Source organism: Chiloscyllium punctatum, chromosome 39, assembly GCF_047496795.1.
Source record: "Chiloscyllium punctatum isolate Juve2018m chromosome 39, sChiPun1.3, whole genome shotgun sequence".
Lineage (NCBI taxonomy): Eukaryota > Metazoa > Chordata > Chondrichthyes > Orectolobiformes > Hemiscylliidae > Chiloscyllium > Chiloscyllium punctatum.
The window spans coordinates 38159030-38176879 of record NC_092777.1 but is presented as its reverse complement, the minus strand read 5'-3'; the positions used below and the strand labels follow the sequence as shown (position 1 = coordinate 38176879).

The following is a 17850-nucleotide window of genomic DNA, read 5'->3' as shown; positions in this document are numbered from 1 at the left end:
GGGTTAGGACCCATGTACCTTCACCATCCTATGATGTGATTATACTATTAGTTGCATTGCAGTAGTATCTGGAGTTTATTGGCTTGATACTTCTAGACAGATCTGCTATCTCACACTTGAGCTAGTTAGCTTGTCTTGATATCTTTTGAACATCCGTGGATAGGAAATGTCCATCTTTCAGCTAACCTGCTTCACTAATATATCCAGTGCAAGCTCAAAATAATGGAAGTTCTTCAGGTTATTCTGTGACTTCCATTAACTGTATTCTTCAGTTACTTTCTTCAGCTGCCAAAGTACGTTGTCCCTTTAAGTAGTTCTGATGACTTTTAAATGGGGTCATCTTAGATTAGATTAGATTTCTTAGTGTGGAAACAGGCCCTTCGGCCCAACAAGTCCACACCGACCCGCCGAAGCGCAACCCACCCAAACACATTGCTTACATTTACTTCTTAACCTATGTATTATGTGAGCTTGCAATGAAAGGTGGGAGTTGTTCTGATAGCTAACAGTTGTGATAAATTGATCAGAGGAACCAATTCGTATGCATATGGTTGGGATTGAGTTTAAGCCAGCTTTTAACATTTCGACTTTGTGTGTAAGTATGTCTATGTTCCATTTGTCAAATTGTTATTAAAGAATAATGCATTGAGAAAGAGTTATTGGTTACATTAAATCAGTAGATTGGATATGAAAGTGAAAACTGTACAGTTTTAAATGCACATGTATATCATACACTAATGGTTGCACGGGGTGTTGTGGTGCAGTTGTCATGTCCCTACCTCTGAGCCAGGATGCCTGGGTTCAAAGTCTCACCTGCTTCGGAGATTAGTAATAGCATCTCTGAACAGGATGATTAGAAAATGCCATTACTATGATTCTTCTAATGGCTTCATGTTTATTATTTGTTCTCTTTTTCTTTTCTCTTTTGTTCTATGATGTCCATTTATATTTAAGATACAGAATCTTGAGTAGCTGATTGCTTTTTCTGGGGTTTCCCCCAGTATTAACAGTAATGACACTTCCACTAATCCAGCTTTTCCTATTCTGCAATTCCCCGTTAAGACAATCATTAATTTCTCCAGGTAATCAGAGTTGAGGTTCTGGACCTCTGCATTTAATTGTGTAAGTGTTTGGGAAAATGTATGATTTGTGTATTTGCTTTTTCATTTTACATTTTATGTACATTTATCACTGCCTTCATGGCAGTTGTTCCTTAATAAAGTCTGTCGGATTAAAATATAACGCACTTGTTATATTTAGATATTTTGTGATTACAGTTTAAAGGATGGAAATGCACTTGGTTTGTTGAAACATGTTTTTCCTTAGTATTTTTTAATCCTTTACATATACATATGATTAACTTCTCATTTTAAAATAACTTTAGGTACAAACATAGTTAATTTGCATTAAAATTGACTGACAGCCACCTTTTTAGTTTGTGATTCTATTCATCATGCCAATATTCTTTTCCAAAAATACAGCTGCAGTTAGGTTGATAAGAGAACAGTGTCCATGAGGACAAAGTGACTATTAAAAGGCTGATGTCGAAAACAATTGTGAATTACCTCATTCAGTATCACTGGGAGCAAATATTGCAGACAGGAAACTGTGTGAACCCTGCGGAGCCAATGAGGTGTAGTCAAGGATTGTTTTTTGATTTAATAAAGTGATTTTAAAACAACAATGAATTAGTAGCAAATCATGTTATTTAGTTACTTGATGCCATTGATTTGTAACATGGGGATGGGGACCAGTAAGGAAGAAATGGTAAGCCAAATGGAGAAATTCTGAAAATTGTATGACTTTCTGGTGATATTATTTTGTGGAAGCTACAGGAATCTATATAAAGAGAGCACATTTTAATAGCCCATAAAGCCTTGCTGTTCTTTGCATTAGCAATTAACACACTAGTACATTTTCCGAGGATATGTCTTTCTGAAAATGTGTATCACTTACTAAAGATGTGCTTTTGGGATCACCTGGCAGAACCTGCCTGCAGTTATCAAGCTTGTCAACAGTTCTAATGAATATGAACAATATAGTTGATTGTTAAAGTGGTTATTAATCTCTTCTACAATACAGAAGTGAGGGGGAGGGGCAGGTTACAGTTATTTCTACCGTGTTATTACTGCAGATGACTGTATTTCACAAGCTGAACTCTTTCCTTCTTTAACATTTTCTCACCAAATTAGCCCCTGATTAATGTCAACACAGTCCAAAAAGAAAAAAGGTCCAATGAATATAGTAAATATCATTCTGCAGTATGATTTAAGAATTGCTGAAAAAACCCAACATATTTATTTACATATGCACAAATATATATGTGTACACATAATCATTGTATCACTGAATTATGACTTCACAATTAAATTTGTGAATTAGACTTTCGTCAAATTTTGTCAAACTCCAAGATTTTTTCACAGATCCCAAGTGAAACCTGATTTCATAGATTATAAACTGAATTTTTGCAGTTTGTTACCATAGTTGTTTACTTGGTGTAAACATATGCACGTAAGACTACAATCATTCATTAACAAATGTTCTCGCAAACAAAAAGAACTGTAAAAGTTTCTTTCGATGTGTAAAGCAGAAACATTGTTTTAAATGAATATGGGTCTATTACAGGGAGAGTCAAAAGAATTTGTGATGGGAAATAGAGAAATGGCAGAGAAACTAAGTGATTACTTTGTGTTGATTTTCACTGATGAAGATATAAAAAATCTCCCAGAAGTACAAATGTAAGTGAATAGTGTTATAGATCAAACCAAACCCCTTCAATACATTTCAAGAAGATAACCTCAACCCTAACTGTTATCTTATTTAAAGGCAAGCATAAGGTGCTGAGTTCCAGATAGGAATCATTTGGTCAAACAACTAGGCCGTAAGCAAAACACTCTTTATTCTTACACCACAGTTAAGTGCAAACAAAAAAGAATTGGTATAACTTTAACTCTTTCAAAATACTTAACAAAATAATATATTATTTAACTACTCCTCATCAACAGGGTAGTCCGGTGGCTCAGTGGTTAGCACTGCTGCCTCACAGTGCCAGGGACCTGGGTTCAATTCCTGGCTCGGAGTCTGTGTGGAGTTTGCACATTCTCCCCATGTCTGCATGGGTTTCCTCCAGGTGCTCCGGTTTCCTCCCACAGTCCAAAGATGTGCAGGTCAGGTGCATTGGGCATACTAAATTGTCCATAGTGTTAGGTGGATTAGTCATGGGTAAATGTTGGGGAATGGGTGGGTTGCTCTTCGGCGGGTTGGCGTGGACTTGTTGGGCCGAAGGGCCTGTTTCCACACTGTAGGGAATCTAATCTAATAGAAAACTGTTCCAATCTAGCAGCGTACCATAAAAGCCCTAGCAAAGGCAAATTCAGCAGACTGGATTTTCCTAACTTGCTATCTTCTCCAGTCTTGGAGATGGAACACCAACAGAATGAATCTAGCAATATAGAGACATCTCGGGCTTTTTGTAGCAGCAGAAAGAGAACTGTAACCAACAGCTTCAACTCCAAAAACCCCACCTTCAACAACTGAAAGCAAAACTAATCCTCCGGGTCTGTGTGTGAGCCTGACACCACCCAATCATGCTTCTTATTTATGCTGCTTTCTCTATGGAGTAGACACCTTGGCACCAAGTTCACAACACCCTTCTTCAAGAGAATCAGGGTAGAACATCTCTTAAAGGCACATCTTATCCCACTAGGGTGAACAGGAAGATGAAGGAAATTAATCATTATAAGATTATGCTGGAAAAATTAATTGGACAGAAGTTCATAAATCTCTCGGGCCTGATGTTCTACATTTAAGAATGTTAAGGTACATGGCTACATTGGTCATTACCTTCAAAATTCTATGGATTCTGGAATGATTCCTATGATTGGAAGGAAGCAAATGTGACCCCACTATTTAAGAAAGGAGTGTGAGAAAAAAATACAGGGAAGTACAGACTTGTTAGCTTTACATAAGTAATAGGGGAAAATCCTAGAATCTGTTATGAAGGATGTGATAAATAAATACTTGGATACTATTGACTTGCTTGGGCATAGCATGGGTTTTAAATGGGAAATTGTGTTTGAATTTGTTGAGCCTTTTGAGGATGTTACGAACAAAATTTATCAAGAAAAGTTGATGGACATAGTATGCTTAGATTTTCAAAAGGCTTTGGATAAAGTCAACCACAGGAGGCTGGTTTGAAAAAAAATTAAAGCACATAGGATAGGAGGTAATGTGCTGCCACAGATTAATAATTGACAAACACATAGAAAGTAGTGAGTAGGAATAAATAGATCATACTCATGTTAACAGCTGTGACTAGTGAGCTATCATAGGGGTCAGTACTTGGGCCCCAGTTGGTGACTAAATATATCAGTGATATGGAGGTGGGGACCAAATGTAATATTTTGACATTGGCAGACTATACAAAGCTAAGTGGGAATATGTGTTGTGAGGAAGATGTAAAGCAGCTTCAGGCAGATTTGGGCAGGATTAATGAATGGGCAAAAACATGCAGGTAGATAAAATATGGAAAAATGTAGGGTTATCCACTTTTGTAAGAGGATCAGATGTACAGAGTATTTTTTAAATGATAAGTTGGAAAGTGTAGGTGTACAAAGGGAAATGGGTATCTCATCTATTAGACACTTAAGGCTAACATGCAGTTGCAGCAAGCTGTCAGGAAGACTAATGGAATGTTACCCTTTATTACAAGATGATAGAGTGCTGGAGTAGTTGCGTCTTGCTTCAATTATGTAGTAGCTTGGTCAGATTGAATCTGGAGAACTGTGTGCAGGTTTGGTTTCCTTAAATCATGAAAGGTATCATTGGCAGTGAGAAAGTGCAATGAAGATTCAAAAGGCTCGTTCCTGGGATGGTGGGACAGTCCTTTAAGAGAGATCACGCAAACTGGACCTTTATTCTTTATAGTTTCAAAGAATGAGAGGTGATTTCATTGTAACAAGATACTTAAAGGGATAGACACGGTAGATGCAGGTAAGATGCTTCCTCTGGTTGGGGAGAGTAAAATCAGGAAGCATATTTTAAAAATAAGGGGGTGCGACTTAGGTCTGAGATGGGAGAATTGTTTTTACTCAGAAGTTTGTGAATCGTTGGATTCTCTGTCACAGTTGGCTGTGGTAGCTCAGCCTAAGTATAGTTAAGGTAGAAATTGATGGATTTCTGATAACCAATAGCATACAAAGTTATGGCAAGAAGTATGAAGTGTTTGATCATTCATAATCATATTGAATGATGGGCCCCATCAACAGACAATAGGTGCAGGAATAGGTCATTCTGCCCTTCGAGCCAACACCACCATTCATTATGATCATGGCTGATCATCCTCAATCAGTATCCTGTTTCTGCCTTATCCCCATAACCCTTGATTCCACTATCCTTAAGAGCTCTATCCAACTCTTTCTTGAAAATATCCAGAGACTTGTCCTCCACAGCCTTCTGGGGCAGAGCATTCCATACACCCACCACTCTCTGGGTGAAGACGTTTCTCCTCAACTCTGTTCTAGGTGGCCTACCCTTTATTTTTAAACTGTGTCCTCTGGTTCAGGACTCACCCATCAGCAGAAACATGCTTTCTATCTCCAGAGTGTCCAATCCTTTAATAATCTTATACGTCTCAATCAGATCCCCCTCAGCCTTCTAAACTCCAGTGTATACAAGCCAAGTCACTCCAATCTTTCAGTGTAAGATAGTCCCGCCATTCCAGGAATTGACCTCGTGAACCTACGCTGCACTTCCTCAATAGCCAGAATGTCTTTCCTCAAATTTGGAAACCAAAACTGTGCACAGTATTCTAGGTGCGGTCTCACCAGGGCCTTGTACAGCTGCAAAAGGACCTCTTTGCTTCTATACTCAATCCCTCTTGTTATGAAGGCCAGCATGCTATTAGCTTTCTTCACTACCTGCTGTACCTGCAAGCTTGCTTTCATTGACTGATGTACAAGAACACCTAGATTTCGTTGTACTGCCCCCTTACCTAACTTGACTCCACTTAGGTGGTAATCTGCCTTCCTGTTCTTGCCACCAAAGTGGATAACCACACATTTATCCACATTAAACTGCATCTGCCATGCATCTATCCACTCACCTAGCCTGTCCAGGTCACCCTGTATTCTCCTAACATCCTTCTCACATTTCACCCTGCCACCCAGCTTTGTGTCATCAGCAAATTTGCTAATATTACTTTTAATACTTCATCTATATCATTAGTGTACATTGTAAAAAGCTGCAGTCCCTGCACTGATCCCTGCGGCACACCACTGGTCACCACCTGCCATTCTGAACGGGAGCCGTTTATCACTACGTTTTGTTTCCTGTCAGCCAACTAATTTTCAATCCATGTCAGTATTTTGCCCCTAATACCATGTGCCCTAATTTTGCTCACTAACCTCCTATGTGGGACTTTATCAAAGGCTTTCTGAAAGTCCAGGTATACTACATCCACTGGATCATCCTTGTCCATCTTCAGTTACATCCTCAAAAAATTCCAGAAGATTAGTCAAGCATGATTTCCCCTTCATAAATCCATGCTGACTCTGACCTATTCTGTTACTGCTATCCAGATGTGTCGTAATTTCATCCTTTATAATTGACTCCAGCATTTTTCCCACCACTGAGGTCAGACTAACTGGTCTATAATTCTTGGTTTTCTCTCTCTCTCCTTTCTTAAAAAGTAGGACAACATTAGCCACCTTCCAATCTGCAGGAATTGATCCTGAATCTATAGAACATTGGAAAATGATCACCACGATTTCTACAGCCACCTCCTTCAGTACCCTGGGATTCAGACCATCAGGTCTCAGGGACTTATCAGCCTTCAGACCTAACAGTCTCTCCAACACTATTTCTTACCTAATATACATTCCCTTCTGTTCAGGTCCTTCAGCCACTATTACATCTGGGAGATTGCTTGTGTCTTCCCCAGTGAAGACCGATCTAAAGTACCAATTCAACTCTTCTGCCATTTCTTTGTTCCCATAATAAATTCACCCATTTCTGTCTTCAAGGGCCCAATTTTAGTCTTAACCAATTTTTTTCTTTTCACAGACCTAAAAAAGCCTTCACTATCCTCCTTTATATTTTTGGCCAGTTTACCTTCATACCTTATTTTTTTCTTTGTATATTACCTTTTTAGTTATCCTCTGTTGTTCTTTAAAAGCTTCCCAGTCCTCCGATTTCCCACTCATCTTTGACTTTATATGGTCCTTAACTTCCCTCGTCAGCCATGACCACCCCTGCCTCCCCTTAGGATCTTTCCTCCTTTTTGGAATGAACTGATCCTGCATCTTCTGCATTATACCCAGAAATACCTGCCATTGTTGTTCCACTTCCATCCCTACCAGGGTATTGCACCATTGAACTTTGGCCAGCTCCTTCCTCATAGCTCCATAGTTCCCCTTATTCAACTGAAATATTGTCACTTCCGACTCTACCCTCTCCCTTTCAAACTGCAGATTAAAACTTATTGTATTGTGGTACTACCTCCTAATGGCTCCTTTACTTCGAGGTCCCTGATCAAATCTGGATCAGATTGACTTACTCCTGTTACTCATACAAATTTAGTATAAAGAAGAAAAGACAAAGCTATGCATAATTAAAGATAGCTTAGAAATTTTTCTTAAATCTCTCCCTTAAGAATTGAACTCCTGTTTCTTCTGAACTAATATCTAAAGATAAGTTAATGGCCTCTGGTCTGTTTTTCTTTTCTCTGTCTGACATAAGCTCAACAGTACAAACATTCCGTCCATTAACAGCATAGATGTCCTGCGAGGCAATTGACTGAATTGCATGCATTTCTGGAAATTATGTCTTTAGTTCACTGTTCAAAATGATCACCTAATTTCTTCAAAAAGATAGTTACCATCGCAGAACTGAAACCAGACATCTGCCTTTATTTTAAAAGTCCAAATCGCAATTAATAATGCATTATTCCCGTTTATGACAGTGAGAATGTCAGTTGCATTACTCTAGCTGCCTCGAGTTTGTATTTGGACAATCTTATATACTTTTTTCTAAATGACAATATTCAAGATTAAACTGAAATCGCACACAACTTTTAGATCAGCAATATCAGGTTTACATCATAAATTGCATGCATTCTAGCAATAAGTAATGTGCAATACTATGAACTCGCACAAAGTTTAAAGTTGTGATCATTCTCTTATCACCACTATTGAAGATGAGCAGAAGTGATTATTTTGCCTGTTAATCAGTTTACCTGTTAATCGATTTCCTTGTTAGTAATGTGTCTCAAAAACTAATGCGTGGTTTTCAACATAGTACACTAACTTGTTATGGCCCAAGGAGCATCAGATACATTTTTAGTGATGATCCTTTCTGGATCATGGATTTTTAAATAAGAAATATTAATATTTGAAAAAACTCCCAAAAAAAGGCTCGCTATGCAGTGATAACGTGATAAGTGCTACTGGTGAAGTAAACATGCTGAAATGGAAACTTGTACTTCTCAATGCGAGAAAGTACTGCACTCGAGAGCTGGTGTTCTTGCAGACCTGGCAGCATTAACTGAGTCATGAGAATTGCTGGAAAAACAAACATCTTTACAAGGAAGAGAAAATCATTGCCAGAAGCTAGTTAAGTTTGCATTGTTGGGTGGTTAAGGACCAGGCAGCTGGGGAGAGTAGATGGGTTCTGGATGTCTAGTAGGGCAGAGCAAAGTGGGAAGGCTAACATCTCAGGTAAGGATCTTCCCAAATGCTGTGCTTTTCCTTCCTTCATCCTTTACAAAAAAAACTTCTGAGAAGTTGGGCTCCCCATTGCCATGATAATTGTTTTGTGAGCAATTTTAAATATAGTGACACATTCAACAACCCTTTAATTATTTATTTTAAAATGGCAGGTGGGCTGCTGATTTTGGCACCTTCCAACTGTTCTTTGGAGACTGGCTTGGGATGGGCAGGAAGGTGTGGTCCTGACACTGCTCGCAGTCAGATGGAATCCCCTCAATTGCCAAATGCAACCAGTGTCTGTGGAGTCTGTGCTGCCTTCAACAATTTTGCTGACAAAAACAATTTTGGGTGGTGAGGTAGGGGTTGGGTTGGCCAGGCACATTATAACTACCTCCTGTCTTGTTCTGCCCTGCATATCTCTGACCACTTTTTGCATAGAAAGAAATCAAGATTTACATTTGTATAGTACTTTTCCTACCCTCAGCACATCCCAAGTGGTTTACACCACATAAAAGTACTTTTCTAAAATGTAGCCACTGAGGAAATGTAGGAAAGATGATAACCAGTTTTTAGTCTAAGTTCCCTTAAACACAATGATGACTGGATACTGTGTTTCAATGGCATTAGGTTAGGGTCATACCTTGACCATAAATGCAAAGAAGAATGCTGTTCTTCAAAATAGTGTCTTGAGATATCTTATATGACATGAGAGAGTAGATAGGGCATTGGTTTAACGGAGAACATCATCCAGATTGTAGCCTAGATATCAATGCTCAAACTTTGAATGAGACTTGAACTCTGAGTCTTGTGAATTTGAGGTGAGAGTGCAACAAACACCCAGCTCTGAGTGTTCCGTGTCAAGATTTGTAGACAATAGATAACAAGTTACTCACTTAAATGCGAATTCCCAATTGCAGTTGTGATAGGATTGTGATCCAGGCAAGTACGGTAATCTGGTGTTGGAGGATAGTGTTCTCCCAGTGCTACGCTAAAATGTCCAGTTCTGGAGTTTAATCCCTATTTATTCTTCAACCTCAGCTCCATTGCTTACAAGAGGCTTGGGGTTTGCCTCGCATTCAGCCAATTTCGACCTTTTCTTTTGAGTTTTCTGTGAGGCTTTATTTTCTTTAAAGTATTTTGGAGGAGTGGGAGGTGGGCATCTAGATTGTTTCCCAAATTTTGTCCATAAATAACATATAATGTTTTTGTCATTATATTAGAGCAGTTGTCAATTTAAAGTTGTTGGTGCAATTTAGATAGCATTACTGGATACTTTCTACAGATCATTATCCTTACACTAATGGATAAAACATAGCTCTAAAAATTAAAATGTTCTAAGTTCATTTAGTATTCATAATTGCAAATATGTGTACTTTTACATTCAAGCACATTTTAAAATTATTTGTAATTTAAATCAAATGATTTTCCACATTCTAAGTGGTATCTCAAAAACCTACACCTAGTTTCTGTATTTTATGCTATAAAATCTGTTAATGTTACATTGAGCTCTGAGCTCAGCATAATGATTGACAAACCTGTGTTATTTTGTACCAGTACGAATACTAAACTAGCACTTGGCTTCAGAGCTCCAGTAAACTGTACTTGGAAAGATACAGGCTCTAACCTGCAATTCCTATAATGTGCGTCCCAATTTCTACCTTGCTGCTACTTAGAGACCAGGTGCTATCCCATAGTCAGGGGCCAGGGGGCATTTTAATCAATGACATATAACATAACAGCTGGCTAAAGAGCAAAATTGCTTGAAGCCTTGAACCAAGTCCGAAAGCCATGAAAGTGCATTTTACATAGTGTAGTTAAGAATGCGACTTGCATTTTTGGATCTGCTGTACTGCTCTCTGGTGGTAAAATTCAGCTTTTATGTTTTGAATATATGCATTAATTGCATGATAAGAATTTTAGTTGGATTTTTTTCATAAATGAAAACTTTAGTACCAAACATGGTGATTTTAGGGAAAAGGAATTGAAAACACGAGCATGGTTTATGATGCGGAAAAATGGTATTGATAGATTGTACAGGGAGATAAAATGTAGGAGAAGGATTGTGTCCATCCTCCATTTACTTTGCCATAATATTGGACAACACTTTAAATTGCAATCTTTGTAACATGCATAGATCAGCATAAATTTAATGCATTGATATATAGGAAGTTGTAATTTACTGGGATCTTTGGCGCCAACATGACTGAAACACACTTGCTATTATGTCATTATGCATTCACTGTGGTAAGTGTTGATGTGCCATTAACTTATATTAAATATTTACTTCGCAGCTAACACGGGTTTAAGTATTTGTGTGACTCGCTGTGAATGCTATTATACTTCATAACAAAAGTAAGGTTTTTTTGCAGGATTGCACATTCAGGTTCATCAAATTCATGGATTATTAACCAGAGATCAACCTGTGTCAAAGGTGTTAATCTCTTACTTTAAGAAATATGGTACTGAAGATTTGAGAGAATGGAAGTTGAGGGGGTGCAAGGAAGCAAACAATAATAAATAATGATGGAGTCAAAATGAGGGGACGTGGTTGTCTATAATGCTTTAGTACAAGTTCAGGATATTTCAGAATAGAAGGTTAAAAGGGTCCCTCTTGAAAATTAATTAATTAAAATGACTAAGACTTTCTAGCTAATGTTTTCAAGCTAATTCAGTGTGATTTGTTTTAAGAGCTTTGATGCATTGATTTTTAAAAAATAAATAGTTGTCCCGTCAAATACTTATTTGGTTCTATGTATAGCCATACTTGTAAACAGTCTGCTCTAATGGAGTGTGGAGCCCAAGGATTATAATCTAGGAGGAGTGTCTTGTTTTTGTAATCCCAAGACAAAATGTAAATAGAGATAAATATATAATTACGGTTATTGCACTGAAGTGAAATACCAAAAGCCTTTTGAATTTCCAGAAAAAGCTGACCCACTTAATACTTTGTAAGTCCTACTTTTCTGTGGGAAATTGCGTAGCCCATGAAAGTCTGTCCAAAACTGATTCAGTTGACTTGAAATAACAGTTTGGTTTCTTACTCTATGTAAATAAAACAAATTTTCATTTTTATTCAAGCTGCATAATTTGTTTTCCCTTAGTAAAAAGGCTATTTTTATTTTAATGTATGTTATAAAACGGAGCTCAGTTTTGAAATTTTTCTGATGAGGAGTTACATGTTGTCTTTGAAAGTAAAAAATTGTAGAGTTGGCGGCTATTAGAAACTATGAATGCTTTCAACTATATTTGTGAATTAACTCCACAAATTCATTAGAATCTTACAATAGTAGCTAATGCAAAATGTTTTATTCTATGTATTATAGGCCTTAGGGACTGTTTCTGGTGATTTTGAGAGAGCAAATGATGTGTGTTAAGTACACCACATCTCAGTGGGCAGATCTGCTTATTTTGCTGGTCAGTGTGACACGATGTGTATTGGGACGATAATAAGGAATATATAATATATAACATGTTATGATGCAATCTTTGGTACTGCAGAAGAATGTAAATTGTGCTCCAATCTTCAGCACTAAACATAACTTACAAACTGTTGTTTCTAAAAATTTTTGAAAAATGATTTTACATCTTTATCAATTCTTATTTAATTGCTAAGCACAGAATCAATCAGCATATTAATAGAATATAGCATAGTATGAAAAAAAAGCCATTAAAAATTATAAAGCTATTTGACAGACTTTGAAGGCTGTTGTGGAAATGCTGTGAAGAGTTAGTAGGATCTGAATTGTAGAAACAGTCTGGAGGGACTAAAGAGAAGCTGAAAAGCTGACACTTTATTGGTAAGCATATCTAGGTGTAGTGAATGACCCGACTTCATACCTGATATTGGAATTTTCTTAAGCAGGTGGCAGAACCCATAAAATCTTTCAACTAGAGAACAACATATTAATCATGCTATAACCTGTTGAACAAGTTCAGTGCCATAATAAACTGGGAATAAAATGTTATTCCTAATCATCAGTATTTTAGATTGTACCTCACACCCTTTTCCTGCCCTGGGTGTCTCTGCTCAAAGTACTTTTTTCTGATATTAGGGCTGACAGGTGATTTGTTCGTGGCTCTCTGCCAATTGATTTGAAGTCACTGAGATGGACGGAGCAAATGTCTAACGAGCATTACACTTATAACTTGGCAACGTGAGAACGCAATTTGTAATGGAGAATAATGCCACTGGAGGGTAACGAAATGTTGAATACTGCATTTTGCTTCATGCAGTTCTCGGTAATACAGTGTATTTTTTGATAAAAGTTTGCAGCTATGTGCTGAATACATTATTCTGCGAAAACAAAAGCCCTGCAGCACAGTCCACCACTGCTTCATACCTTACTGCTAGAGTGCCTCATGTCTTCTTATCCTGATGCTGGTTTGACCCACCAACAGTAGCTCTTTGTTTGCTGGGCATACAGCATGGGTGAGCTGCAATTCAATCGTCCTCCATCACTGAACCCTAGTCTCATTGATAGCCTATACAGCTAGTATTTTCAATGCCTGCGCTATTTGTTTTCTGCACATTTTGTCCCCTTTGATTGTTTAACTTATCAGCAGTCTGGCTGCGGGTCACAAAATAAGCAAATCATGGCGTAAAAGATAGTTCTTCCAGTCACCTTTATGTTTTTGGCATCCATTCTTGCACACTCAGTCACTGTTTTTGTGCAGTCAACCTATTGCTTCCAACATTGTCTTCCATCTTTTCAGTATCTAAGTTTATTTAGAGAGACCAGGTGTGCCTTTATTTTCATCAGCAATTTTCGTTTCTTTCAGAAGAATGATGAGCCTTTGTGTCCTTTAGGTTTTAGCTTGCTTGTTTGAATGCCTGCCTTCAAAATACTTTAAGCAGTCATTCTTCTGCTAACACCTTTTTTGTAGTTTTGCACACATTTTACTAAGGTCACCTCATAGACATGCTTATTGATTCATGTCAGCAAAACAGAAATTGAGCAAATTTGAAGCATTTTTTCGAGATCCTGTCAACTGTAATTTGGATTCTCTTCATTTTTGCACTCCAACCCCTTGGCCTGACCTGACAACTCCCACCCACTACCCTCCCCTAAGCTGACTACCTCCTCATCTCTATGTATTTAACCCACTGATTTAATCAACTGATTCACTTTTTGAAAAATTTGTTTGTTAAGAGAGGGCATCTCTGGCTGGACCAGTACTTATTGATTTATTGTCCATTCCTAATTGCCCTTAAACTGAGTGGCTTGCTAAGTCATTTCAGGGAGCAATTAAGAACCAACAATGCTGACATGGGTCTGGAGTTACATGTAGGCCACACCAGGTGAGGGTAGTATATTTTCTTCCCTCAAGGATACTAGTGAACCAGATGGGTTTTTCTGACAATTGACAATGAATTGTACCATCTGCACTCATGGAATTTGAACACATATCCCCAGCATTAGATAGGGACTCTGGATTATTAGTCTAGTGATGTTACCACCACATCATTACTTGCTCATAAACCTCACCCACCCACCCATTCTCCTTTTTACCAACCTTTAAAGATGGAGTCATTAATCCTGACAGAAAGCAGCTATTGCTATAAAAAGGTGCTGTGTTGTCTGTGCTGATTCTCTTAACAGATCTCTGAGTGGATTCCTCCACTGAGGGAGTTCCCCAAGATGCTGCATTGGACACTCTGAAATGGAACTAGGAAAGTGGGGCAGTTTTCTGACTCACTGGTGCTGGACACAGCAGCACCAACACAAATTGGAAGATCTAGCCATTATAAGTTTAAGGAGCAAATTGAGGAGTAAAGTTAAGAAAGTGTTTGCACACTAATTAAGTTTGTCAATTTTTTTTTGGTTTTCTTTTCATTGATGATCAATAACATGGAAAGGAGTGAGAGAAGACCTGGTCTCTCTGCATTTTAACTGAGAAGTGCAAATAATTAAATCTGATAGATTTCCCCTATGAGTATTGTACTTTTACTTCTGTTTGTTTCCCACTTTGTCATTCTTATTCATTTATTGATGGTGTGACAAAGATGTGAAAGAACATTTTATACTTTTAGTAGCTATCCGTTCATTTTCTCTCCATTTATGGGCAGTGGTTCCTCATGAAGAGCATATCATCATGGTGACCCATCGGCGACTAGTTGCAATGTCTACAGTTTGCTTTGTGATACTTATTTCTACCTCAGTTAGCTTTCTAGAACACTTTTAATCTCTTGCAAATGTACATTTCTGTTGGTGATTATTAATTCTCCTTGAATCTTAAAATGTTCTTTGTAGTGACATTCTAATATTGACTACAATTACCATCACAAAAGTTTGTGAAGATAGTCAAATAGTTAAATTTAATTCCATCATATAAAGTATCATATTTTGAGTATCAATATTTATAACTGTTGCAACAACTATAAAGCATATTTACACAATTCCAGAAGAATAATAAACAGAAATCTCTGCATAAATATTGGTTTAATGAATAGCAATCTAAGTGAAATAAGCACAGATATAATGACTTTTTCTGAGTTTATGTTGTGAGGGTATCTGCTTATGACATGATTATGTTGTTTGTTGCTCTCAATCTTACAATACTCATTTTGCGTAACTTGAAAATATCAAACTTGATTAGTTTACCCAGCTTTATTATGTTCATGTGATGGATTGTCAAGAGGGAATCACTGAGAAAAGTAAAATTTGTAAAAAGTAAGTAATTGGGACTCAAGATTGAACTTGCCAGTTGAAACAATTCCTGTTCACTTTGACCATCTTTTTAATTGTTGTCTTTAATGTTCCTGGTATGGAAACATTGGCATTAAAATTATTTACTAAATGTGTAAACTAAATATTAACTTAGTTTAAGTTTATAAGTCAATTTATATAGTTTTTTCATCAAAGGCTTGTTATATGTTTGTATAAAATTGCAAATTGGTTTATAGATTGTAATAATGTCACAATGAACTCAACCAGTTGTTTTGCAATGCCATATTATACTGCCAGCAACGATTAGCCCTTATTTCATAATGGTTGGAGTATAAAAGTGAGAAAAACTTGCTGCAACTGTACAAGCTGCTGGTGCAACCACATTTGGAGTACTATGAGCAATTTTGGTTCCCTTATTTAAACAAAGGTATCACTTCATTGATGGCAGTTCAGAGAAGATTCATTGGGGAAATCCCTGGTGTGGGCAGATTGTCTTATGAGTCAACTGCTAAATGGATTGGGACTGTACTCACTGGAATTTAGAAGAATGAGGGGTAACCTCATTAAAAGATATGGGATTCTTAAGGAGCATAATAGGGTCAATGTTGAGAGGGTGTTACCACTCTTGGGAGAATCTAGGACCAGATGGCACCATCTCAGAATAAAAGTTGAAGAGTGAGATGGGGAGGAATTTCTTCTGTGAGAGTTGAGAGTCTTTGCACCACCTTGCCGCAGAGTCCTTGTGTATATTTAAGGCTGGTTTTGATCCTTGATTCTTAATCAAGGGTTACAGGGAAAACACAAAGTGAACATGAGGAATGTCAGATCAGCCATGATTCTATTGAATGGCGGAGCAGGCTCAAGGGGCCAAACGGCTACTCCTGTTCCTATTTCTTATGGTCTCACGGACAGTCGTGATGAGGTGCAACCACTTTCATATAGATTCAATAAAATGTATGCTTTTCTTAAACTGTAAAATAATGTCTTTTGTTAATCATTATGAATGAGTATTATTTTATTTTATTGTAGGAATGCTGGTGGTTATTGTGTTGTTGCTGATTGCCATTGTTGTCGTTGCTGTCTGGCCAACAAGCTAATGAAGGAATACTGGCATCAAACTGACTGGTGAATATGGATTGGATGCTGAAACTGAAAACTGAGCAACTTGTTCTTCATGAAATCCTGGGATAACATTTGGGATAGGAATCCCTAAACAAGCAATAGAATATTTAAATGTGTTTATGATATTATTGTCTTGCTATTTGAGGTTCATGAAAAAATGGATTGATCAAGATCAAAAGAAAACTCACACAGTAGAATTCCCTTCCTGATTTAATTTCTGACTTAAATTCAGAGATGCGGGTTGAACTCTTAAGTCACTAGGATAATGCAGCAGCTAAGGCCTGTAATTAATATACAGTTTTGAGCATTTGCCTCTCAAAGGTTCTTCAGTCTGCACGTACATATATTTTTTTCTTTACAAAGATTGAGGGATGCTCCAAATTTAAGTAGTTTTTTTCTTTGTTTCCCTTATTGAAACAGAATCATTGTATACAAGTTGAATGCAGATAAATGTTTAAATTAAATATATTTTAGACTTGTTCTAAATAATTAACCAATGGCATGCTTAAAGCTATTCTAACTTGCTTTATTAATTTGTTTTTCCCTTCATTTTGCTCTGTTTCTGATTATAATTTTACTCTTGTTTAAAGGAGGTGGACATGATCATTTTAAATCCTCAAGCAATCTTGTTAAATAAGGCAGTTTCTATTGGCTCACGCTATTACCGTGCTTTCCCAGGGAAAAAGCTTTTCTCATTGCTTGTGGGGTCACTGAAGGGGCTCTCAGTAGGGCACAGGGAGTGTGTGCTGTCTCACTGCCTGTAAACAGTGTTACTGTTCACACGCCTTCATGAAATTGAAACTTAGAACAAATTGTTTTCAGTGGGGAAATTCCAATCTAACAGAACATTAATTACAAATGATTTTCTTATAATTCACTAACTTTATTGTCTTCACTTACATTATGCATTCAGTTTTTATAAGCATTTGTTCAAAGTATTTGCAATATTGGTCTATGAATAAATATTTTTCAACTCTTTTTACTCAGTGTCTTTTATGTGTAGTTGCTAACTTTCTTTGCTGCAATATGCAAATTCAACATTTGCAGAACACTAATTTAAAGATTTTGGTTAAAATTCTCATTCTCTTCCTATACATTGTTAAAGACAAAATTTTATCAGTGTGTGTTTGAAAACACTGAGGCCACTCCATTCTTTATACATAAGTTTTGGGATTATTAGGCTCTGTCTTGGATGCATAATTTTTGAAATAAGGATTTTGGCAAAATTTGACATAACTCTTTTTCTTCAAAGCAATACAGTGTTCAAACGCTTCAAGGCTAAAGCAAAATAAAAACTTTTCCTGGGTCAAGAGGTTTTAGAGTTGCAGCAAGAGTTTAAGGTGGTCTCAGAAATC

The 17850-nt window shown here is 37.2% G+C and overlaps 1 protein-coding gene across 1 annotated transcript in view; it reads left to right on the top strand.

The window, feature by feature from the left end:
* stx8 (syntaxin 8) overlaps positions 1-17473 on the top strand; it is a 193841-nt gene extending 176368 nt beyond the window's left edge. Inside the window, exon 8 of the mRNA XM_072558472.1 lies at positions 16403-17473. Within this exon, the coding sequence (XP_072414573.1) occupies positions 16403-16470 (68 nt within the window). The 3' untranslated portion in view covers positions 16471-17473. The remainder of the gene's footprint in view (positions 1-16402) is intronic.
* Positions 17474-17850: the final 377 nt, after the last annotated feature.